General features: G+C 36.2%; 3 protein-coding genes across 13 annotated transcripts in view; 1 reads left to right on the top strand and 2 right to left on the bottom strand.

Annotated features, from left to right (window-relative positions):
* Positions 1–928: 928 nt before the first annotated feature.
* On the bottom strand, positions 929–5510 carry LOC106132868 (dynein axonemal light chain 1). The gene is made up of 5 exons (XM_013332419.2): positions 5175–5510; positions 3818–3929; positions 2448–2594; positions 1445–1615; positions 929–982 (listed from the first exon to the last, which is right to left on the bottom strand). Exons 1-5 carry the CDS (start codon positions 5330–5332, stop codon positions 929–931), a joined length of 642 nt encoding a protein of 213 aa, XP_013187873.2. The 5' UTR covers positions 5333–5510.
* Positions 5511–7076: 1566 nt separating this feature from the next.
* Positions 7077–14824, top strand: LOC106132864 (zinc finger protein 883). Of its 4 annotated transcripts, XM_060952340.1 has the most exons (8): positions 7077–7235; positions 7823–7877; positions 8619–8780; positions 9326–9552; positions 10249–10384; positions 12253–12303; positions 12761–12874; positions 13393–14824. In XM_060952340.1, exons 2-8 carry the CDS (start codon positions 7830–7832, stop codon positions 13918–13920), a joined length of 1266 nt encoding a protein of 421 aa, XP_060808323.1. In that variant the 5' UTR covers positions 7077–7235; positions 7823–7829; the 3' UTR covers positions 13921–14824. The 4 variants fall into 4 exon arrangements, with proteins under 4 accessions (XP_060808323.1, XP_060808322.1, XP_060808324.1 ...); XM_060952339.1 differs by lacking the exon at positions 12253–12303 and having other exon boundaries at positions 10249–10435; XM_060952341.1 differs by lacking the exons at positions 7077–7235; positions 12253–12303 and adding an exon at positions 7308–7437 and having other exon boundaries at positions 10249–10435.
* A 454-nt stretch (positions 14825–15278) lies between these two features.
* LOC106132869 (signal transducer and activator of transcription 5B) overlaps positions 15279–25126 on the bottom strand; it is a 32020-nt gene continuing 22172 nt past the window's right edge. For 4 of the 8 annotated variants that reach the window (XM_060952506.1, XM_060952510.1, XM_060952508.1 and 1 more), the window contains 2 exons: positions 18972–19118; positions 15279–17922 (listed from right to left, as the gene is read on the bottom strand). In XM_060952506.1, coding sequence (XP_060808489.1) covers positions 18989–19118 — 130 coding nt within the window. In that variant the 3' untranslated portion in view covers positions 15279–17922; positions 18972–18988. Of the gene's footprint in view, positions 17923–18971; positions 19119–22566; positions 25110–25126 lie in introns of those variants that run through there. The other 4 variants (XM_060952507.1, XM_060952513.1, XM_060952509.1 and 1 more) reach the window with 3 other exon arrangements.

Raw genomic sequence — 25126 nt, 5'->3', positions numbered from 1 at the left:
TTCTTCAGAATCATATTATAATTTCAGTGCCGTGTGGCTCCCGGCACCAATGAAAAAAAGAATAGGACCACTCCATCTCTTTGCCATGGATGTCGTTAAAAGCGACTAAAGGATAGGTTCACAAGCTTGGGATTTTTCTTTTAGGCGATGGGCTAGCAACCTGTCATCTTGAATCTTCAATTCTATCATTAGGCCAAACGGCTGAACGTGTCAGCCTTTCAATATTGCTGGCTCTGTCTACTCCGCAAGGGGTTTAGACGTGATTATATGGATGGATATATGGCTTACACTGACCAATAAATTTGTTTGAAAATGTTATTTGAAACTTGTTTATAACAAACAAGATGTCTTCTATGAAGATGTAAACTAATATTAGGTAGGTAGGTAGTTTTAGGATGAACAATGTGAATAAAATATTTTTTTCTACGAACATTAGTTTTATTTTTTACAAGCTCTCATAACAGAAGTGGTATGATGCTAAATCTAATATTCCTAACCTATGTGTTTTTTTATTTTTCACTTAAAGTAAAACTGTATTTAAAACTAGCTGTGCCCGCGACTTCGTCCGCGTGGTATAGTTATTTTGGGCATCATTGAAGGGCTTCAAGGATGAAAAATTAACCAAGATTTTTTTTCGTAAAAGGCGACTAAAGGATAGGCTGATAAGCTTGGCATTCTTTTAGGCGATGGGCCAGCAACCTGTCATTATTTGAATCTCAATTCTATCATTAAAACGTGTCATTCTTTCGAGACTGTTGGCTCTGTCAACCCCGCAAAGGTTATCGACGTGATTATATGTATGTACGTGAATTAAAACAAGGGAGTCTTGTTTCTCTACCGTTATTATTAAATAATATGTATAATAATACAATATATTATATTGTACATTTCCTCTAGTATTGTTTCGTTATTTTTTCAAACCCAGGATTTAGTCGTTGGTTTCAGCGCTAACTAAAGTCTCCACAGCATCCCCTTCGTCCATCTGAAAAATAAATAGAAAATACATATACTTGATATGTATGTACTGCGTTAGCAGGAATACCTACGTGACTTAACCAGTAAATATTTTAACACTTTTTATAAGCCTATCCCTTAGTCGCCTTTTACGACATCCATGGGAAAGAGATGGAGTGGTCCTATTCTTCTTTTTATTGGTGCCGGGAACCTCACGGCACGCGGAATTATCCAATGCTAGTTACGCGGATTTGAACTATCCCTGACGATATGTTATGTATATTATGTAGATATCTTGTATGTATTTATGTATTTTGTCAGTATGCATGTGCACTTTATCGCACCACCAACTTAAAGTTTTTTCTGTTTGGTCAGCTGGTTGACTGGTAGAGAATGCCAAACGGCATTAAGTCCGCCTTTTGTACATTTTTGATTTTTGTGCAATAAAGTTTAAATAAATAAATAGATATGTATGTAGAAATGTACCTACCTGCATGTCCGCGACAGTTATAGGCGGGTCGTCCTCCCTGATGACCGTCTCCCCGTCCAACTTCTTCAGATTAGGAAGGCGGCGGGCGGCTTCGAACCGCCACGTGTCCAGTTCGCACCCGTCATATAGAGGGTTACCCACGAACAGTAAGTCGTCTAGGTACGCCAGCTCCTTTGTGTAATTGTGAAGTTTAAACGTCTTTGTCCCTTATATTTTATAAACTATTTTATTTACATTCAATATTCTACATACATACCTACATATAATCACGTCTATTATCCCTTGCGGGGTTGACAAGGCCGACAGTCTTGACAAACGTCACGTCTTTGTCCCTTGCGGGGTTGACAAAGTCGACTGTTTTGAAAAGACTGAAAGGCCACGTTCAGCTGTATGGCTTTTGATGGAATTGATATTCAAATGTGGACAGGTTGCTAGCCTATCGCTCCTATAGGAGGAATCCCAAGTTTATCAGCTTATCCCTTGCTCGCCTTTTACGTTATCCATGGGGAAGTTACGGAGTGGTTCTATTCTAAAGTCCCGGAAATCACACGGCATAAATAAGTAAGTAGAAGGAAATAAACGATACACTTGGGAAACACTAAGCTACTTTAGCGCCATCTATTTTAATTTTTCTACAACTAAGACAACGACCCTAGTGGTGGGGATAGAATCTACAGCTTCATCGTAAAGCTGATCGTGGCCTGTCAGTCTTTCAAGACTGCTGGCTGTGTCTACCCCGCAAGGGATATAGACGTGACTATATGAATGAATTTATACTTTAAAATTTTGTTTGTTTGTTAGCCCAAAGCCTTCGTCGATATAACATCATGCTGCAACTATAAGAAGCGAAGAAAAAAAACGGGGAAAATTATTCATCCTTGAGAGATGCCCAAAATAACTACTTATTTCACGCGAACGAAGTCACGGGCACAGCTAGCAGTATAATATAATGCATTGCAAAAGATTTTTTAAAGAATTCATTCATTCATAAGTATATACAAACTTGCAATTTATTGAACTCGCTCCACTCCTTCACAAGGTTGTTGCTCATGTACAGGACCTTCAGACTCCTCAGCACATTGATTCCCTTCAGCTTCTCTATCAGGTTGTATGAAATCCATAATTCTTCAAGAGTGTCACCTAAAGATTCCTGAAAAGTTTTATTCTATTCATTTAAAGCGTATTGGGCCCATAACCTAGTAGATAATATGATGCACCCATAACCTAGTGGGTAATTAAAGATTAAGCCAGCCCCCGTAAGTTGGCGCTCGCGACGCCATCTTTATCGACGTCCGAGAAACTGTCGCTGTTCCGTGTTACGTCATGCTAAAAAGCGAAGCAGCGAAAGTTTATCGCGCGATGCCGTTATTATTGTGCGATAAACTTTCGCTGCTTGCTGTGGAGGTAATGTAATAGCTACGCACAAATTATTATTTTCTCTGTTATATACATTAATCTTAGTTCTAACCGATAATGTTTAACATCGGAAACCCGCACATTCAGGCAACTGGATGTGTAACCATGATACAATATTCAAGGACGGCCTCTGTGACGCAGCGGCAGTACGCTTGTCTGTGACACCGGAGGTCCCGGGTTCGAATCCCGGTCAGGGCATGATGAGAAACGAACTTTCTCTGATTGGTCTGGGTCTGGGATGTTTATCTATCTGGGTCAGTATTTATTAAAAAATATAGTATCATTGAGTTAGTATCTCGTAACACAAGTCTCGAACTTCGAGGCTAACTCAATCTGTGTAATTTGTCCCGTATATAATATGGTTTAGTTGCCCTGCAAAGGTTGCAGAGTTCAGACATGACTCGCTTCAAGTTTGAACCTGACTTACCAAGTCCAGGATTTAGTCAAATGGCCACCTCAGGCTCTACTCCAGAGAGGTGAAGATACAACTGAAGATTGATTTTAAAGAAAGTCGTTCTAGTTTCAAATACAAGTTTCTTTTTAGTTGCAAGTATTTAATACCGATAAGCCTTCTCATTTATTTCGGTAATCGCTGCACCTTATTATTTATGTATATTTTTCATTTCTTATATTTTTTCTGCATGTTTATTATAATAAACATGAATTGAGCCGAGCTTGCATGAAGAGAGTTATGAATGTGGATGAAGCGAAGGAAGTATGCAGACATCGTGTCAAGTGGAAAGAGGTAGTCTCTGCCTACCCCTCCGGAAAAGAGGCGTGATTTTATGTATGTATGTTATTATAATTATATTATTTTGTTTTTTGTGTAAGTTGGTATAAATATATTTATTCAGTTTGACCCCACCTAAAATTCTCTGTCAGACAAAACCGCTTACCTACTTGTAGATAATGCTACAATAAAGTTTAAATAAACAAATAAATACTCATATAACTCACCATTCCAGCAAAAGATTTAATATAATTCCTTCCTAATGACAGTATTCGGAGTCGCTTCAGACTGTTCAGGCCGGTCACTTTCTCTATCATGTTTGTGGATAAGCTCAGTTTCCTTAAAACATAATTTTAATGTTTAATTCGAGCTTCCTGTAATAATGCCGTGTGGTTCCCAGCACCAATACAAAAAAGAATAGGACCACTCCATCTCTTTCCCATGGATGTCGTAAAAGGCGACTAAGGGGTAAGCTGGGATTCTTTTTTAAGCGATGGGTTACTTGGTTGTTGGGTTGCAGGTTGCTAAACCTGTCACTATTAGAATCTCAATTCTATCATTAAGCTAAATAGCTGAACGTGGCCATTCAGTCTTTTCAAGACTGTTGGCTCTGTCTACCCCGCAAGGGATATAGACGGTACCATATGTATGTATGTAATAATTCAGCTTCGTAGACCAGATACAAGTTAGATACAAAATAGTGTCTATCAAATACTTCTCTACAACTCTTTGTTTACTTATGTCGGTACTAAGTGCATCTGAATCATAATTCCATCACTAAGCCATCCAGCTGAATGTGTTCTTTCAGTCTTTTCCCATTCTATTGGCTCTGTCTACCCCGTAACGTAATGACGTGATATTTCATTACGTATGGTATGTTTTTCACGCGATAAATCTTAAGATTATTTAAATTTGAATTTTTATACCTAGTTATTGATCGGATCAGTTCATTTGGATCCCTTGACCAGCAAGATCGCATCGGCTGTGGGATCCTGGTGAACGATTTGATAATTTCCAAGTACGCTGTGACAGTGCCGTGTGGTTCCCGGCACCAATACAAAAAAGAATAGAACCACTCCTTCTCTTTCCCATGGATATCGTAAAAGGCGACTAAGGGATAGGCTTACAAACTTGGCATTCTTTTTGAGCAACCTGTCACTTGAAATAGTGCTATCATTAAGCCAAATAGCTGAACGTGGCCATTCAGACTTTTCAAGACTGTTGGCTCTGTCTACCCCGCAAGGGATATAGACGTGACCATATGTATGTATGTACGTACGCTGGGCATTAAAATTGGCTAATTAGCTTTCAAAAAGGATTAATGTAAATATAAAAAAATAAGCTTATTTTATAGCGCAACCTGCCACAAATGATATCTCAACATTCAGCTGAACGTAGCCTTCGAGACTTTTCGAGACAAGCCATTAAACCTATCTACTATGTCCGTGTGAGAAATTTCTGTCTAAGGCAGTACAGAAATTTCTCACCAGGTGGCGTTGAAAATAATCGCGACTTCTACGTTCCTGGTAAAACTATTTAGTTAAAATTTTTAACCTACCCGCAATTATTATTATATTAACTTACTCGCAATTAACGAGCGCCGCAAGAGAATTATCCATTTTTTCAATTGGTGGCCATTGGAATATCAGACTCACTTCTGTAGCCGTAGCCGCCTGCTGGCCAGATTTATCTTCCCATTTCTTTATGGCTTCTTTGATTGTTGTAGCTTTGGGGCCAGCCATTTTTGTTTGGGGATACGCCGAAGAAAATATCCGAGCCTATTGATAAACTAAGAATACCGAACGAAGTAAAAAGATAATTGTAAAAGAGACGCTGTGTGTACAACTGGGAACAAAGTTGAGAGAGATGCAGGAAACTAGGGAATTATATAAGTTTTGTTTGATTCATAGCAACAGCTTTATTGATTTAACAAGGAATCAACCTTATTGCGCGTCGAACCACGCTCCGAATCAAAGTGGAGTGGAAACAAGGCGGGAACGGGTTACACAAAGATGAGAGGGAAAGAGAGAATGGTAAAGTTTTCAAAGAATTAATAAAACAAAGCAATGAATAGAAATTGATTTATTGAACTTGGGAGTTTTGAAATAAAAAAAAATAAAGGAAATTTCTTAGTATCTACCAAGACATTGACGAACCAGCATCTAGGAAAGACATGCTATCACTTAGTGTTGCAACAGAACTCTGCTTCCGCTTCTGCATCTGCAGAAGTTCCGCATGTTTTTTCAGTTCCGTTTCTGCTTCTGGTTCCGCAAACTAATAACAGAACTCGAAACGGATGCGGGGCGAGAGCGGTGAGGTGGGGTGCGACATGACGGCGGCGTGGCGGGGGCCCGCGCGTCGACGAAACTTTCGTTCCATTTATCTTCAAAACCACTAGTCCGATTTTAATGCGGTTTTCAGTGATGGGTTTGGATTAAATTGCTACATATTGTTAGATAGGTTTTACGTCAATAATTCATCAGGGGGCGCTTTAGTAGACATTTCTTTATGAAACCAATTTCATCGTTTAGAGTAGATAGGTTGGTACATTTAAACCATTATGACGTGGGTATTTCAAAATTTTTAATTTTGTTACTTGTACTACTACAAATTTAATAAAAAACATTTAAAAATACAAAATTGTGCTTTTTCTTTATAGTATTAACGCAACGCCGCCCTTGACTTATCCTGGGACTACGAGGAAACATCAGATTTGTTATCTATTTGATTATACCTATGTCAGTTAGTAAAAACATTATACTCGAATCCTTAAAAAAATCTCTAATATTTTTGAGTACCTATTCAAACCTATAGTCCAGTCAAAATAGACATGTCAGGTTGCAACAATTCGCATAGAGCTCAAAATTGGTACAAACCTCTAATATATGAATACAAATAATATGTCAAAAGTCCCCGTCGATCCCATGCTTGCTAAAAAAGTTATTCGTTGTCAAAGGTCAAAAAAATTATATTGAAAGAAATTTTCATCCGATTGATACTCGTCAAATTCAACTTCAACTATAAATTCTTCGCTTTCTTCCTCTTCTTACTGGGTATTTAACAGTTGCTTAAATAAGAATTCTGATGATATACAACTTTTATTTGACCTTTTTTGCTATAAATCAGTAAAAAATCAGTTTTTTTGCATTTTTTTCGCAAACGGTCAGTATTTTTTGGTCTATTTTGACTGGACAAGGCGATAGATGTAGACCCAAAAGCGCTAAGATGGCAACACTGACTGACCGTTTTACAGTTGACAGCTGTGATTGACGGTGACGTGAATTTTTTTTAGTCTTACCGTGAGGCAAGGATATAAAACATTTGTGTGCCATAAGTAACTATTTTATTATTACAATAAATATTTAATTTTCTGAGATATAACAACTGGATCAATAGTGTAGTCGGAATTAATGTAAAATTAGTTTTTTTTTTATATCCCCATCTACAAGTACCGAGTACTCAAAGCACATCACCATACCATGCATGTCATGATTCAACGAATGATCACATTTCAAAATGGCGGCCCAAGCTATTTAGAAGCCACGCCTGTGTAACATACATATTTCCTTTATTTTGTACGTGATTATTGTTGGGTTAATGCGGAATTGTCTGAGGAATTTTGTTCTGTGAAATCTAAAATAGCAGGTACGTAAATGTCAAATAAAATTTGACATCTTTTTGAAATCACTATGTTTTTAATTTTTTCTTTTTCGATTTCTTTTTTTTAATTAAAAAAAAAACAATCGCCTATCAATGTTTGGCGAAGAAAGTAGTAGTTTCTCAAGATTGTTTTGATATTTTTCATTGTTTTTGTGGATTGTATTGTGGTTAAGTGTGTAAAATTTCGGTAAGTAAAGCTTGATTGTATTGCAGTGAAAATCAATACCTACGTCGTCATAGTTTTTTTACGAACACATAAACCATGGTCCATAGCCTAAAAAAAGTATATTTTTGACATTATTATTCCCGCTAAAGGATGTATTTTTCGAATAAAATTCTTGTATAGATATATTATGTCGTGCCATTAGAATTATCAATTGTAATTGGTGTCTCATTATGCAACACGTAAATTACCTTTCTTAAATATATTTTGGTCAACTTGTTTCATTGCTCAGAATAGTCTTTAATTCTCTTTTGAAAACTTCCGAGAGCGATCATTGCTGACTTTCGAACCTTAGCAATAATAAAGCACATCAAGAGATCTCTAGAGATTTAAATCATCCTTGTTTCAGCTCCAAAATGTCTGTGAGGATGGTGAATGTAGTGCCTAACAATGTGAAGATAAAGGTGAGTGATACATAGTCAGCTTTGACATAGAAGTTTGTGTATTTACATTAAGAGCTTGAAACAGCTCGATCGAATCAGTTTTGATCAACACATCAGTACTTCTGTTTTCCATTTAAAATATATCTAGGAGTATATCAAAGTGTGTTTTCATAGCAGTTCATACAACCAATATATACATTCATACATATAATCACGTCTATATTCCTTGCAGGGTAGACAGAGCCAACAGTCTTGAAAAGACTGATAGTCATGGCCTATTGTATTCTTTTGCTTCATCCACATTCATCTTGAAAAGACCGAACGGCCATATTGTATGGCCGAATGATGGAATTCTAATTCAAATAGTGACAGGTTGTTAGCCCATCGCCTAAAAGAAGAATCCCATGTGTATTAGTGTATCCCTTAGTTAAATGGCCTATGTGGCGCAGCGGTGGTACCCTTGTCTGCGACACCAGAGGTCCCGGGTTCGAATTCCGGTCAGGGCACAATGAGAAAAGAACTTTTTCTGATTGGCCTAGGTCTTGGATGTTTATCTATATACATAAGTATCTATTATAAGATATAGTATCGTTGATGAGTTAGTATCTCGTAACACAAGTCTCGAACTTACTTCGAGGCTTACTCAATCTGTGTAATTTGTCACGTATATATTTATTTATTTAGTTGCCTGTTATGACATCCATGGGAAAGATTCAACATTAATAAATATATATATTATCAGTTAATATCATTAATTTGCAGAAGGAGCTAGAAATTCCCGATGACGATGACCAGGTGGCATGCAAGGTGTGCGGGAAGGGCTTCGCGAGCGTCGTAGCGCTCCGGAACCACGTCCGAATGGAGCACATTGCGGTCTACCTCGGCGGAGAGGAGGAGGCCTGGCTGCAGATCTTGGATAAAACCGTGAGTGTGTTCATAACCTGGCCTAATGCCCTCCATTCAGGGGGTCTACTTGATATGGCATAATATTTGTTAAGAGAGAAAGAAAAAATGTTTCTTTGGTAAAAAATACAAATTAAAATATGACAATTTACATCCAAAAAGGCCGAGGTTTTGCCCTGAATTGGGATGGCAATAATGCAAAAATGGCTTTGCTATGCTTTGCTTGTGCCTTGTGAGTTGACTATTAGTCAGATATTCCTAATAGAAGAATCCCAAGTTTATAAGCCTATCCCTTAGTCGCCTTTAACGATATCCATGGGAATGTGATGGAGTGGTTATATTCATTTTTTCATTGGTTAGCAATCTGTCACTATTTGTATCTTAATTCTGTCAATAAGCTAAACAGTTCAACGTGGCCTATCAGTCTTTTCATGACTGTTGGAAAGAGATGGTCCTATTCTTTTTGTTTTGGTGCCGGGAACCACACGGCAAAAGGGACTAAACAGTATAATGCTACACGAAATTTTAAAATCACCTAATGAACAAAAATACTTTCCACTCGGCAGACAAAAAAGCAGATACAACATCAACTAGAATCCGACAAGCATAAAGCCATACGGCTGAACACCGAGAAGCTGCTCTCGTACATGGGCCCTCAGAACCTGATGAGCTTGGCTTCCGAGGACGTGAGCTACATCATCATAAAGTCTGAGGATGCGCCGGCGCCGCCTAAGAGGAGGCGGGAGGAGAAACCGCCGAGGGCTAAGAAGGAGCCGGAGCCTACAGTTATCACGTAAGTCTTTTGTTACTTCTTAATTTACATACATACATACATACACACTGCCGTGGTATAACTAAAATGCCCTTATCTGACATCAGGATTTACACCTTTTTTACCAGTAAGATAATAAAATAAATTAAATATAAGAAAAAAATATCTCTTTCGATCTGTATATACGACTTTTTGGTACCTTTAAGTCATAAATAGGCGTTCTCATTGATGAATGGCATCAGTTTATATAGACGTGATATGTATGTATGTATATCCCAACGTTAGTCTCAATTTTGTTACTTCTAAATCTACATACATACATACACATACATAAAAGTCTATATCCCTTGCGGGTAGACAGAGTCAGTAGTCTTAAAAAGACTGATAAGCCACGCTCACCTGTTTGGCTTAACGATAGAATAGAATAGATTTCATAATTGGATACAAAGTATCACATATTGACGTCACATCACTTAAATCTAATTATAACTACTACCGCTTCCAAAGCGTATGTGTAGAAGAAGCGGCGGAACAAACTACACTGCAGCATTTTCATCGGACGTCAATGTTCAAATATAGATCTCTTAAATCTAAATCACGGACGAATGCACATTTTCTACATTAAAAAACATGAATGAATGTAGAACTAGCTGAACTACCTGTAGCAAGGGATATAGACCTGATTATATGTATGTATCTATGGTATTTGTATCGCAGCGGCCCGTTCGAGTGCCTTCAGCCTTCGACGCTGGTGGCGGATGGCACGTGCCATCAGATATTCTTCTCGTGCTGCGCCTACTCGGCGCACTTCCGCGACGAGCACGCGGCGCGCCGCCGGGGGCTGCGCTGCCAGGTGTGCGAGCGGCCGCTGGTCGGGGAGCTCAGCGCGCCTTTTGTGTGTGACGTGAGTTTGTATATATATATATTCAAATTCAAATTTTTTATTCATTACTATAGGATGCTATATATCGCTTAATAATTGTCAAAACGTACGGTTTAACAACATTGGTTGACGTCAAATGAATTACTTAATAAGTTTACTGCCGCTTCAGAAGTGCCAGTGCAGAGGAAGCGGTAACAAACTGCACTGCAGCATTTTCTTGAACAAGGTCAACTTCACAATATTAATTTAACTTAGAATGGAATGTGGACGATATGAGTGTGTCTACATATAGTGCTGCGCTGTCAGGTGTGCGAGCGGCCGCTGGTCGGGGAGCTCAGCGCGCCTTTTGTGTGTGACGTGAGTGTGTCTACATATAGTGCTGCGCTGCCAGGTGTGCGAGCGGCCGCTGGTCGGGGAGCTCAGCGCGCCTTTTGTGTGTGACGTGAGTGTGTCTACATATAGTGCTGCGCTGCCAGGTGTGCGAGCGGCCGCTGGTCGGGGAGCTCAGCGCGCCTTTTGTGTGTGACGTGAGTGTGTCTACATATAGTGCTGCGCTGCCAGGTGTGCGAGCGGCCGCTGGTCGGGGAGCTCAGCGCGCCTTTTGTGTGTGATGTGAGTGTGTCTACATATAGTGCTGCGCTGCCAGGTGTGCGAGCGGCCGCTGGTCGGGGAGCTCAGCGCGCCTTTTGTGTGTGATGTGAGTGTGTCTACATATAGTGCTGCGCTGCCAGGTGTGCGAGCGGCCGCTGGTCGGGGAGCTCAGCGCGCCTTTTGTGTGTGACGTGAGTGTGTCTACATATAGTGCTGCGCTGCCAGGTGTGCGAGCGGCCGCTGGTCGGGGAGCTCAGCGCGCCTTTTGTGTGTGACGTGAGTGTGTCTACATATAGTGCTGCGCTGCCAGGTGTGCGAGCGGCCGCTGGTCGGGGAGCTCAGCGCGCCTTTTGTGTGTGACGTGAGTGTGTCTACATATAGTGCTGCGCTGCCAGGTGTGCGAGCGGCCGCTGGTCGGGGAGCTCAGCGCGCCTTTTGTGTGTGACGTGAGTGTGTCTACATATAGTGCTGCGCTGCCAGGTGTGCGAGCGGCCGCTGGTCGGGGAGCTCAGCGCGCCTTTTGTGTGTGACGTGAGTGTGTCTACATATAGTGCTGCGCTGCCAGGTGTGCGAGCGGCCGCTGGTCGGGGAGCTCAGCGCGCCTTTTGTGTGTGACGTGAGTGTGTCTACATATAGTGCTGCGCTGCCAGGTGTGCGAGCGGCCGCTGGTCGGGGAGCTCAGCGCGCCTTTTGTGTGTGACGTGAGTGTGTCTACATATAGTGCTGCGCTGCCAGGTGTGCGAGCGGCCGCTGGTCGGGGAGCTCAGCGCGCCTTTTGTGTGTGACGTGAGTTTGTATATATATATATATTCAAATTCAAATTTTTTATTCATTACTATAGGATGCTATATATCGCTTAATAATTGTCAAAACGTACGGTTTAACAACATTGGTTGACGTCAAATGAATTACTTAATAACTAAGTTTTCTGCCGCTTCAGAAGTGCCAGTGCAGAGGAAGCGGTAACAAACTGCACTGCAGCATTTTCTTGAACAAGGTCAACTTCACAATATTAATTTAACTTAGAATGGAATGTGGACGATATGAGTGTGTCTACATATAGTGCTGCGCTGCCAGGTGTGCGAGCGGCCGCTGGTCGGGGAGCTCAGCGCGCCTTTTGTGTGTGACGTGAGTGTGTCTACATATAGTGCTGCGCTGCCAGGTGTGCGAGCGGCCGCTGGTCGGGGAGCTCAGCGCGCCTTTTGTGTGTGACGTGAGTGTGTCTACATATAGTGCTGCGCTGCCAGGTGTGCGAGCGGCCGCTGGTCGGGGAGCTCAGTGCGCCTTTTGTGTGTGATGTGAGTGTGTCTACATATAGTGCTGCGCTGCCAGGTGTGCGAGCGGCCGCTGGTCGGGGAGCTCAGCGCGCCTTTTGTGTGTGACGTGAGTGTGTCTACATATAGTGCTGCGCTGCCAGGTGTGCGAGCGGCCGCTGGTCGGGGAGCTCAGCGCGCCTTTTGTGTGTGATGTGAGTGTGTCTACATATAGTGCCGCCCGGGGCTGCGCTGCCAGGTGTGCAGAGTGGTGGCTCTGTCAACCCCGCAATTTGACCACCGACGCTCTAAAGCCTTTATCTTGATTGAATATTACAAACTGTGCTGGGATGGTAATCATTAGAAGCACATTTTTTACTTTTGCTACCACACCAGCGTGGAAATGACACAAAAACGTCATACAACTGAGCAATAAACTTATATTATATTATACAATATACACTACTATGTCGATATTGATACAGTTTGCGTTCTCCGACAGGTGTGCGGCGCCGGTTTCAACAGCAACCGCGAGCTGGCCGACCACACGTCCACCGCTCATGTGAAGCTGAAGCCGTTTCAATGCAGCGTTTGCCACAAGAGGTTCACACAGCAGGTGAATTTATACTCTATTTACTTACTATTTAAGTACATGTTCATATAATGTATAGGTGCCGTGTGGTTCACGGCATTTTAAGAATAAGTACACTCCGTAAATTGCCCATGGATGTAGTAAAAGGTGACTAAGGGTTAGGCTTATGAATGTGGGATTCTTGTAGGCGATGAGCTAGCAACCTGTCACTATTTGAATCTCAATTCTATCATTAAGCCAATCAGCTGAACGTGGCCATTCAGTCTTTTCAAGACTGTTGGCTCTTGTCTACCCCGGCAAGGCAAATAAACGTGATTATATGTATGTAGATTTTTTTTGAATCTTTGAATTCCCATAATGTCGATTTATTTATCGTATTTGATATAAAAATAGGAAAAACAGTAGTGTTTGAATTACTCCTTAATTAATGTTGTTAAACTGATACAATTTTTTTTAATGTTTTTTATGTATTACCTATAATTTGTTATGTACAATAAAGAATTTACAAACAAACAAACAAACAACAAATTTATCAATTCCAGGGCGGTGTTCAACAACACATGCGCATGCACACGGGTGATCGTCCCTTCGAATGCACGTACTGCACCAAAGCATTCACCCAGAAGTCGGGTCTTGACCAGCATCTCCGTATCCACACCAAAGTGAAGCCGTACCGCTGTGTGATATGCGCGAAGACCTTCTGCCAATCGATACATTTGAAACAGCACATGAGAACTCACACCAACGTCTCACCGTTCCAATGTGGTATTTGTCAGAAGCGGTTCAAGCAGAGCAGCCATCTGAATTACCATTTGAAGAATCACAATCCGGGGAATATGACCGATGAGCAGAAACAGAAATACGTGGAACTCATAGGGCTGATGAAGAACGATGTCAAAGTGGAGATTGATACAAGTGCTGTGTACGAACCATTGGAGACCGAGCAGGTTGTTACGGAGCAAGTGATTACGGAACAGGGGATAAGGATAATTGGACAAGACGGAGAGGAGTATGTGTTGGGTGATAACGGTACGGAATCGTGGAGTGTTCAGTTGGTGGATGAATCGTGAATGAACCGTTGCGGGGTAGACAGAGCCAATGGAAGAGGCTGGTATGCCATGTTCAGCTGTTTGGCTTTATGGTTGAATTGAGATTGGAATAGTGACAGGTCGCCGGCCCATCGCCTGAAATTAGAATCCTAAGTGTATAAGCATATCCCTTAGTCGCCTCTTACGAGAATTATGGGAAATGTGATCCTGTTCTTTTTATATTGGTGCCGGGAACCACACGGCATGGTGAATTTTTGAGAGAGTAACAAAAAGCTGAATGAACTGTGTATATAGTCTACAATATTCTTATAACTGACTTAGTTGTGAAGTAAGTAGCTAATTAAATCTGGTGTATTTATGTGTTATTAATTATTAAGTTTCGCACGAAAAGTTAACTGTAGTAAACATGTAGTAAAAATTTTTTTTGAGATTTACTGATCCGACGTATTGTAATTTCTTGTTTAAATCTATACTAATATTATAAAGCTGAAGAGTTTGTTTGTTTGAACGCGTTAATCTCAGGAACTGTTGGTTCTATTTGAAAATATTTTTTTTCGTTGAATATACCATGTATCGAGGAAGGCTTTAGGCTATATAACATCACGCTGCAACTATAAGGAGCAAAGAAATAATGGAAAATGTGAAAGAAAACGGGGAAAATTATTCATCCTTGAGGGCTTCAATGATGCCCATAATAACTATTCCACGCGGACAAAGTCGCGGGCACAGCTAGTATAAATTAACATTGAAATTAGTGTTGAATGTTAATTTCAATTTAGTTTCAATTCGTCCATTTTTAAATGTTAACTAAGTACAATATAACTGCATGACGAAATATATTTTAAAAAAATGTGTCAATATATTGTACCCACATCTATGTATCGGCATAGACCAGTCTTATGTATACTTACTGTAGGTATTATGAACAATGAAATAAAATATTAATTTATATAACATTTTGTTTTCTTTTTCTTCTGAATACGGCAATGTAGTTGGATGCATAAAACATTGTAAACCTTCTTGTTCTAGAAGACTGTACATAGCAAAATTTGAAATACCACAAAGTTAATTTTTAAAAAATGTCCTAATAATGTGTCGTGATAATCGGTAGGATCCCCGGTTAAAATGCGTGATGCGTATTAAGTTAGTTTCAAATCCCACTTTGGTCATGTACCATTTTTTATTTTCCAAGTTAAGTACATTAGTTTGAATACCAACCAATACTATTGCGGTGATCCTTACGATGGTAAATGGTAAAATTTAAAAAATGGAATACCATCTGTAATATCATTTTAAAAGTAGCTTGAATGTCGAATGTTGCCATTAAAACTTTAGTTTTTAATAATGTTGGGGTTTACCTAAAAATAAAACCACAAAAATAAGTCCAACAGTTTATATTTATTTCAAATTAATATCTACAACAATACGGTAAGCAGTTGGGGTTTAAAATGTCAATCCTTAGAAAACTAACATTTAATTTTTATAGAATTCATCTTACTAGTAAACATTTCATCATGGGCTAAGCATAATTGAAAAGTTTATAGGTACATAGTCTTAATTTTAAAAAAATGATAAAATTCTATCAATAATGAACATGCTATGTGGTTGGCTGTATGGACTCTACATCCATTTGCCTTTCAACATCCATCGTTTTCTTAAAATTTCCCGCGTTTAGGCTTGTATCGTATTTTTTTAAAATTAGGTTTTTAACATCGACAGTTCTGAACATATGAAGGAATCAATTTTCCGAATTTGAATGTCGTTATCAATAGTGTAATTAAACAAACGAATCCTTTTTAATATAAGTAGGTACCTATATATTTTCAATTATACTTTGATTTTATAAGCGTGCAAAAGCGACATTGATTGCTAACAATGAAACACATCTTAAAATTACATATAACTACAATATAAACTGATTTTATTATAAGTAAGTATATTAAATATATTTAATTTGAACTCAAACAATGCTTTAACATTAAAGTCATAGTTTTTCAATTGACAATTGCAGTATATATTTTAAGTTTTCATTACATATAATAAATATTTAACTAAGTAAGCATTAGCACATTTCGATGCTCAATTGGCTCGGAATTTTAATTAATATTATGAAAATTTCGATCGATCGGTAGTTACCGATTTAAATATTTAGTCGTTGATTAAAAAATACAGACATTTGTTATTTCATTAAAAGTTTCTAATTCGTATATTTTCAAATCCAAGCACCATTATTACTAACATTTATTGAGTTCGTCAATAAAAAATTGTTTTAACCAAATAATCTTTATTTAAAAAGTTAAGTGGTAACACTATAATTATTAATCCTAACAATCAAATAATGTGGGAAAAACGGTTTTATTGGTAAATACGAGACATATGTAGGTACCTAATCGTAATATTTTACACATTAAAGGACGAAATACGTCGCGATTGGTTAAATAAAAAAAAATACAAGAAAAAATATCATATTATTTGTACGTGGTTATATTTTTGATATACCGAAAATTGTTTAAGTGTCACTCATACATTTTTTTTTGGTTGCATGCAGTTTTCATGTCTTGTTTGAAAAAACAAAAAAAAAAAAATTAGAAAAAGTGAACATATTTTTTTTTATATCTAACCAATGCACGAATAAGGAACAACACTAAAAATTTAGAAAGGCCACATTTATCACAAGACTAAGGGTTACACACACAATGTGTTTATTAAGAACATTAACGGTATTTAGCAACTATGTATAATTATATAATACAATCTAATAATTGAAACTAGATTTTAAATAGCACTACGTCCACTGTGTTTCTGATTTATCGCAAAAAGAATTAAAACCACTCCAATCTACTATAACAGTTAATTGAAAGCGTCTCAAAGCAGATCTAGTGCAATAAAAATATGTCAATGCGTCGTGGTCTTGTCCAACCGTTGCTTATTTTTATAGCATACTAGCTATGCCCGCGACTTCGTCCGCGTGAAATATTTATTTTGGACATCATTGAACCTCTCAAGGATGAATAATTTTTCACATTTTCCATTATTTCGCTCCTAATACTAAAGCCTTCGTCGATAAATTGTCCATTCAACACAAAAATACACGAAAGCAATATAATGTAAAAAATAACTCCCTAAAAAATACATACAAAATTATAAGACGAATGTAAATTTAAAGTTATCTAAACACAAATGTGACGAATAAATGTATATATAATTAATGTATATATTTTTATTAATTTTTACGTTTTCGCTTATAGTGATTTGACTTAGTTTGGGTATGGCAAAAATTAAAGTTTATTCAGCTTATTCTCAATATTTGAAACAAAACAGAAGATTGCGTTTATAAAAAAAAAAACTTATTATAAAATGGCACCAGCTCCCAGAGTAACGGGAAAAAAATTAATATTTGCACCATTTGAAAATTAAATTACAAATTTGATACATTAGTAGTAAAAATATATTTATTATAGAGGTACCTACACGTAACATCAACCACTCCTTAATAAAATTATACAAATAAAATTCAAACGAGTGTTAAAAAAAGTAATAATCAATTAGTTTAGTTACATAATAATCATTTTAAGTATCATTAAATATATTTTATTTAATCGTCATAAAATTTAGGCTTACATAAATTGTCAACTTATTAAAAAAAAACTTAAAAATCTATGGCACTAAAAAAGGGCAACTAAAACCGTGGTACAAATCCAAGGTAAGTGTACACGAAGCGACTCTCGTCTGACCTCCGTGACCCTGTCAACAGGAAAACCTGACCTTGTTTTTCAATACACACATAACATTTGAAACTTTTAAAAACACCAACCAAATTATTTGACCGATTTCACTTACAAACCAAAATGCACAAAAACTATTAAAAAAAAAATTTGAGTTGAGTGTTTTAAAGAGCTTCGTCTGCATATTTGTCCGCGGTTTCGGCTGCTTCTGTAACGTTGAATGAATATGCCACAATAATATAAATCGATTGAAACTCGTAAAGTATGCTTCAATAAACTACTATTTCGTTGATTCACCCTGCGAAAGAGAAAAAAAAAAACTTAAAAAAAAAGTTTTATAATTTAAAAATAAAAACTACATAATTTTTTCAAATGTTCTTCCTCCTGGCGTTAATTCGGGTTGACTTCTTCACCTTAAGAATTTTGACCATGAATTTGAGGATAGAGTGAGTCAAGTCTTCACACAAAGCGATACCAATCTGACCTCAGCTGACTTTTGCTTTCGGGAACGTAATTCATATTGGATCATTCAGCTGCCTGACTGTGCAGGTTTCCTCACGATGTTTTCCATCACCGCAAGAGCATCGGTTAGCACTCAAACTAATGTACATAACTCAGAAGAGTCATTGGTACATCGATGAAGTAGGAATTGTACTTGCGAAATTTGGCCGGGTATCTCAACCGTTAGTCACACGTTATTAAAAATTGTCACTTATATGGTAAAAGATACTGAAAAAAACCCCACACAACTATGAAAAAGTCAGAGACATGAAAAGATACACTAATGTGGTGATATTCCTTAAAAATGATACCATGGCCCTATGCCATAGACCCTAAGAGTCAATAAATGACACTAAAATGTCATAGACAATAAGAAGACACTTATGCGGTCATTGACCCTTAAAAACACTATATTATGGTCAAAGACACTAATGTGGCCAGATGGCACTATTAAGGTCTAAGTCATTAAAAAGACACTACTGTTTAAAGACACTAAGAAAAGAGCCTCATATTGTAATACGGTGGTGAAGCCTAATGAGACACGTGCTGAACTCGCACGAGTGACGTCACGTTTCATTGTGTCGTGTGGTTCCCGGCACCAATAAAAAAAGAATAGGACCACTCCATCACTTTCCCATAAATGTCGTATTAGGCGACTAAGGGATAGGCTAATAAACTCGAAATTCTTCTTTTAGGCGATGGGCTAGCAACCTGTCACTATTAAAATCTGAATTCTTTCATTAAACCAAACATCTGAACGTGGCCTATCAGTCTTCTCAAGACTATTGGCTCTGTCTACCCCGCAATGAAAATAGACGTGATTATATATATGTATCATGTACTCACACGAGCGACGTCACGTTTCACTGCATAGCGTTGTCGTTCATAGCGAGATAGTCCAAGTCATCTGCATCGAACGACTGCATATCAAAAAGATCGCTGTTCATGAAGGTCGCTTCGGTCGGCGCAGGCGTCGATGAGCCATAGTAGCTGCTGCGTGTTAATGTAGTGTGTGTGTGTGTGTGTGTGTAAGAGCAAGATGAAATGTATGATTTTTTTTTAATATATAATATGCACAATATTTAAGTTGCGATATTTAGTGTCGAGTTTTGAGAGCACGATGAAATGTATCGAGTTTTTATTATTTAATATTTAAATTGCGTTTTTTTTTTAATATTCATTTGGTATTCGATAAATTGAACATTATATTACATTTGTTATTATGAAATGTAAACGTTAAGAAAGTGTAAGGAAAAATAATTAATGTTATTCGTATACAACACAATTTTGACGCAAAAGTGTAAAAAAAAATTTAATTAAAATATTTCCAATATGTGTGTTTCATAAAAACAAGGTTTTAAAGTAGTTATATTAAAAAAAAACAAGGTACATTCAATTAAAAATAAATTTACAAACATTATAATGCACCATGATCAAATGTGCAATAGTAGTGTTAATAATTAAGCAAAAAGTCAGAATTATACATTGTCGTGTGTTAGAATTAAATGTATAATACATATATGTGTGTATATATAAATATATTATATTAATTGTGTTTTGTGTGTATGATTCCATTTGATGTTCACAGTACGTTGACGTCGGCGAATCGGGAAAGAAAGAGAAAATGCAACACGTTAGATGACGGTCGTGACATGGTCCAAGGCAAAATAAATAAAAAAAAAATCTTTTCTAAATCACCGTCGCCAAAATGGCAGCACAGACAAATTAAAAAAAAAAACATAAATTAAAGAAAAAAAACAATTTAAAAATAGTCTAAGGCTTTATAATTCAAACGGTTTTAATATTCTTTTTTTTTTAAATACAAATAAAAATGAAATATTCATTGAAAAACGACCGTCTGTGTTGCATTTTCGCGATGGAGGACGTTGCTTTTTGGTAAATACATCCAAAGACAATTTTTTTTGGCAAATAAAAGATTTTTTTTTTATTCTCACATATATTTGTATACAATACATTAAACATGCATCTGTATAACATTGCTAAGGTTCGAATATATAGCTAAGTTTACAACGGTCATGTATAACTAGGTATGTGACATTTTTTATTTCAAAGTGTCAACCTCAATTTAAGATTAAGAAAACGATTTGTGTTCACATTAATTACGTATAACTATTAATTTCAGGATACAACATAGAAACAGTTACAAAACATAATTTTTAAATTAATTTTGTTACCCACCGCGTTAGGTAGGAACAAGTTAAATACCTATACATATTAAATAGTCAATTTCACTAGAGAGTGAAATAAAATTTCCAATTAATAGAAAGAACAATTTGCAATTAAATAATCATATTACACTGATAAGGATTATTAAATAAACACAAAACAAAAAATAGATTCCCTGCGTCAATATAAAGTCAATTCGACGTTTGATCAAATTGAAACATTGAAAAAAAAAAATGTCACACACCAGAAAATACTGGAGAACCGGCAAGCATGGGTTCAGTGCATATTTGAGCACAACATCCATAGACATTAACTTACTTAATTAAAACATTAACTATAATAGTCACATCCCGGAAAAAATCTTAATATAAATTCACCTACCAATAAACTATATATAAAAAGTCAGAGCATCAACCGATCCACGAAAAAAGCTCATAAAATCCAATTTCAAATATAATAACCGTTCAAAAACATCAATAGAATAGTGTATAATATCCAAAATAATACTGCTAATTTCATAATTTGGTCGTTGTTCTAATTTATAACACGTGGTCCAAACGTTTATTTCGAGTTTAACCTGTCATGGTAATGCATGACTAAAATTTAACTGCATATGAATACTTTTGACCAAAAAATAATTTGGTCCTTCGAGCCGGATACGGCCGAAGATGATTTTTATTTTTATAATAACAACTAATCAGCGTGATATATACTAATTAAAATTGTCATGATGTACTGTACTGGGATAAAAAATAATAGCACCGAATTCCATATACAGATAGATTTTAAAATCACATATTTTAACTTTTGCATAAACATACTTTGAATTTGTCAAAATAAGTATCAAAAGTGTCAGAGTATACTTAAAACTAGGAAGTATTAAATCCTAATATCGATCGATAGTACACTTAATCTATAATTAAATCTTAATCTATATAATGTTCTAGTGAAAATTAGTCGATGTTTTGATTATAGTCTCAGTTTTAATTTCGAACCTTCTAAATGAATTACAATTTTTGTGATAATTTCAAAAGAAAATATTAAATTTTATAGTTTTTTTTTTAAGTCCAATTTAACATTTAATTTTCTTATATCAACATAATTATATTTAAATATTTATTATCTAACACAGATTCGTCAGTATACTCAATATTCAAATTGGGGATTTTGTTCCAACATCAACATTTAAAAACACCCTAATTGTATAATATAATAAATAGCTAAAATAGATTGAAAAATGCAGAGAGTGGACCCGATATACATCGTCGATCTTTTTCACCAAATATTTATCGATTAATAATCATCTTTTCTACGAACAAAGTTTTTTGAGATCCATAATTGACACGCTTTGAAATATTAATCACAAATATTTGATAAAACTGTCTGATATTTTAAAAAGAAATACTTAGGACCATTTCTTCGTTAACATTTAATTTTCCAAAAAGATCTTATAAGAAAATATATATATATTATCTTATAAGATCTTTTTATTATAATAAGATCTTTTTATTTTAATATATATATATATATATTTATATAATTATATATATATTATTTTGTGGGAGCCTCTCAATAGTAAAGACAAAGATGACAAGTAAAAAAAAAATCTGGTCAGCTAGTCATAGTCTAGTCAGGTCAGGTTTTTCTCGATTAAACGCGTTCCGAAAGTAATCACAAATTTGTATAAAATTAAATTAGTCTTGCAATAATCTAAGATAATTTCCATGAAGAAATAAGTCCCAAGTGCTTCCCTTCTCCAAGGACGTTTTGAGGACGATTAATGAAAAGTAGTTACTAGGTTCTGGAGGACGGTATTGGAGAAAAAACATGGCATTAAATGGCCTTGCAAATATCATAACGCAACAGCGGCTCCGCTTGCGCGATAAAAAGATGTTTAAAGTAAGGAATAATCTATGAATCTATTTAAAAATTCAAATATTTCTAGATTTCATTACTTTAACTTTTCACACACTTTTGCTGTAACGGCGTTGCATTATGTTGTGGAGTAAATCAAATGATAAAACATTACAACAGTTAAGCGGAGCCACTATCCCGATATTAAAGTTCTACCTACTTTTGGCATAACATGTAACACTTAGATACAAGAAGATCACATAAAATATAAATACATAACGCGTGTTTAAATTTAAAATTTTCAATTCAACCATCAGTCGTCATATTTTACGTTTTTGTGGCACGAATATTTATTTGATTTGACGCACTAATACGATCTCACTATAATTCTTTGCCAATCTTTACCCATTTTTTTTATCGCATTTCAGCTAATAAACCCTGTCTCCATTAAATTTATACCAAATTAGTAGTTTCTTGCGTCGCTTTGAAAGCGGAAACTTTACAACTAAGTAATGTTTGACGTCAACAAGTGATAACTTGTATTCGACAGTGATAAAGAAACTAACACTGAAATTATAAATTACCTCTCAAATGTAAGTCGCAAGAACACAGATAATTGAGAATATTTTTTTTTTAATGTAAATTACATTCGTCAACGCGCTTTTCATATTCTAACTATATCATTCCAACATTTTTGTAAATAGTACAATACCGATCACGTAAAAAATTCGTTGAACCAATGTTTGCTTTCATTAGATTAATATTGAGACATGCTCAGATCTTTAAATTTAGCTATCTATCATTACTTTCGTGAATTAAAACCTTTAAATTACATTAATTTTTTTTGAGCATTCCTCCTCAACAATATAATGTCACTTACTCGGTTATGAAACATTCCAAATTTTAACATAAAATATTTCCTTTTCACAAACATAATCAGTCTAATGTAATTTATAAGAGGCAAAGCTAAGAATCCGCCTCTTTAAATAATTCCATATGAATCAAGTTATTTTGGGTAGAATAAAAATGTTTTAACTTTTTTACAAACTCTGGACATTAGCCTCACAATCTGGTATAACCATAAAATACTAAATTCGTAGTCACCACTTACGCTCATGATATGTTCTGTCGCTTTCTGTAGACCTCACAATTGACGGATAAATTTCTCTTACACTTTCTAGAACCTTACTTGAAACTAAAGCCTAGGTGATAAGGTTCAATTTTATTTGAACACTTCTACCGATTTATAAATGTCAAAAAATACTCTTGTGACAACACAAAAACTTAATTCATCGTGAGTTTTTAAACGTTACATCGCACAAAATTATATTAAAAATATCATAAATACCTACCAATTTTTTTTTTAATAAAACACATTTTTTTTTTAATAATTTTTTTTCTTAATAATAATCTAAATTACTTAAAATATACACAATTAAATGCTTTTAATTCGTAGCCGATATAATACTGATAAATTTTTGTGCCAAATTTCGTTATAAACCGTCGAACGAAGTAGACAATTTTTTTTTAATACATTTTTTTTTAATTTTCCTCTTTATATTTTCTATTTAAGAGTACGAGAACAAATAAAAGTTACGAGTAAAATAATACCTTTGTTGTTAATAATAATTGTTCGTGAAAACAGCATTAAAATCCGTTCAGTGGGTTGGCGGTGTCATGTCATCATAAAGATTATTTAAATTGGGAATCACTACATATTAAAAAACAAAGTCGCTATTTTAGTCTGTTTGTCTGTATGCTTAAATCTATAAAATTACGCAACGGATTTTGATGCGTTTTTTTGTAACAGGTAGAGTGATTCAAGAGGAAGGTTTTTATTTATAATTTTTCCCGAATTTTGCACCCGTGCGAAGCCGGGGCGGGTCGCTAGTGAATTATAATATAATTGTCCAGATGACCTTCCGCTACGTAGAAACCCAGTTTGTCTATGCTCTACTTAGACACCAGTTGGTCTATGTTGTCTATACGTAACGTATTTTAATGCGATTTCCACTGTTATTTGAATTTTGGCTTAGGTAAACGAACAAAAGGACTTCTTCAAAGGACATCGTGCCGACAATAACAAGTCACTAGTATACAACGTGTAACGGAAAGGGGGTTATCATATCGAGTACACCATACGAGTCACCGGTAACAAACATCCTGGTTTCACGCGAAACATTAAAAGTTATTTTTTATTAAAAAAAAAATTATCCTGTCATTTTTTTTTTATTTTATTAAAACTTGCACAACACTACGGCAGTAAACAGCTGTGAGGTCAATACCATCTTAACGTTCCCATTGGCCCGTAGGCCCAATGACCACGCCTCCCGTCTGAACTCCTGGTACGAGTATTTTAAAATAGTATTTTCCAGTCTAGGTTCCCAATAGGTCAAAACAAAAAATGATTATTATTTATTATTTCCTTTGCATTCCATGCGATTTTTTTTAAATCGATTGAATGTCTTAAACGATGTACCTCTGTCAAAGCAAATTGATTCTTATTTGTTTGTTTTAGAATTTACGTCAAACGTTCGCCGCCATGTGCCGCGATCTCTTTGACGGCGCCGACAAAGCGGCTACCTACCACTTAGGTCGCCGACGGTACCTGGAGAAAATGACGAGTGAGGAGTTAGTGTTTTGGTGTACATCGATAGTGTCTTAGTGTGTGTGATGTTTTGAATTGGGGATGTTGACCTCAATAGTGATTTGCCACGTTTGTTTACATCCAATTATTTTATTTTATTTTTTGCAAAATTTTATGAACATTGTAATAAAGACCAGTAGTAGAAGTAGGAAGAATCTATTATATTGGTATAGTATCCACTCACTTTATATGATAACTCCCTTTCCATTACTCTGTATAATAATAACAGAAAAAAAAATCGAACATTATATTTTTAGATCATCCACGTTTACAATTGCAGAATAGTCGGAGCGCAGCTAAGGAGGGGAAAAAA

This window comes from Amyelois transitella, chromosome 28 (assembly GCF_032362555.1).
Source record: "Amyelois transitella isolate CPQ chromosome 28, ilAmyTran1.1, whole genome shotgun sequence".
NCBI lineage: Eukaryota > Metazoa > Arthropoda > Insecta > Lepidoptera > Pyralidae > Amyelois > Amyelois transitella.
The sequence above is the reverse complement of the archived record's forward strand: the minus strand, read 5'-3'. Positions and strand labels throughout refer to the sequence as shown.

What these genes read in the sequence shown, in the direction of transcription:
- LOC106132864 (XM_060952340.1), top strand. Translation starts at nt 7,830, where the DNA reads ATGTCTGTGAGGATGGTGAATGTAGTGCCTAACAATGTGAAGATAAAG. An exon ending in TGCAGATCTTGGATAAAACC is followed by an intron (nt 8,781 to 9,325) that starts GTGAGTGTGTTC and finishes TCCACTCGGCAG; the next exon opens with ACAAAAAAGCAGATACAACA. An exon ending in ACAAGAGGTTCACACAGCAG is followed by an intron (nt 12,875 to 13,392) that starts GTGAATTTATAC and finishes TATCAATTCCAG; the next exon opens with GGCGGTGTTCAACAACACAT.
- LOC106132868 (XM_013332419.2), bottom strand. Translation starts at nt 5,332, where the DNA reads ATGGCTGGCCCCAAAGCTACAACAATCAAAGAAGCCATAAAGAAATGG. An exon ending in GCGAGTTCAATAAATTGCAA is followed by an intron (nt 1,616 to 2,447) that starts GTTTGTATATAC and finishes AATTACACAAAG; the next exon opens with GAGCTGGCGTACCTAGACGA. An exon ending in TAACTGTCGCGGACATGCAG is followed by an intron (nt 983 to 1,444) that starts GTAGGTACATTT and finishes TTTATTTTTCAG; the next exon opens with ATGGACGAAGGGGATGCTGT.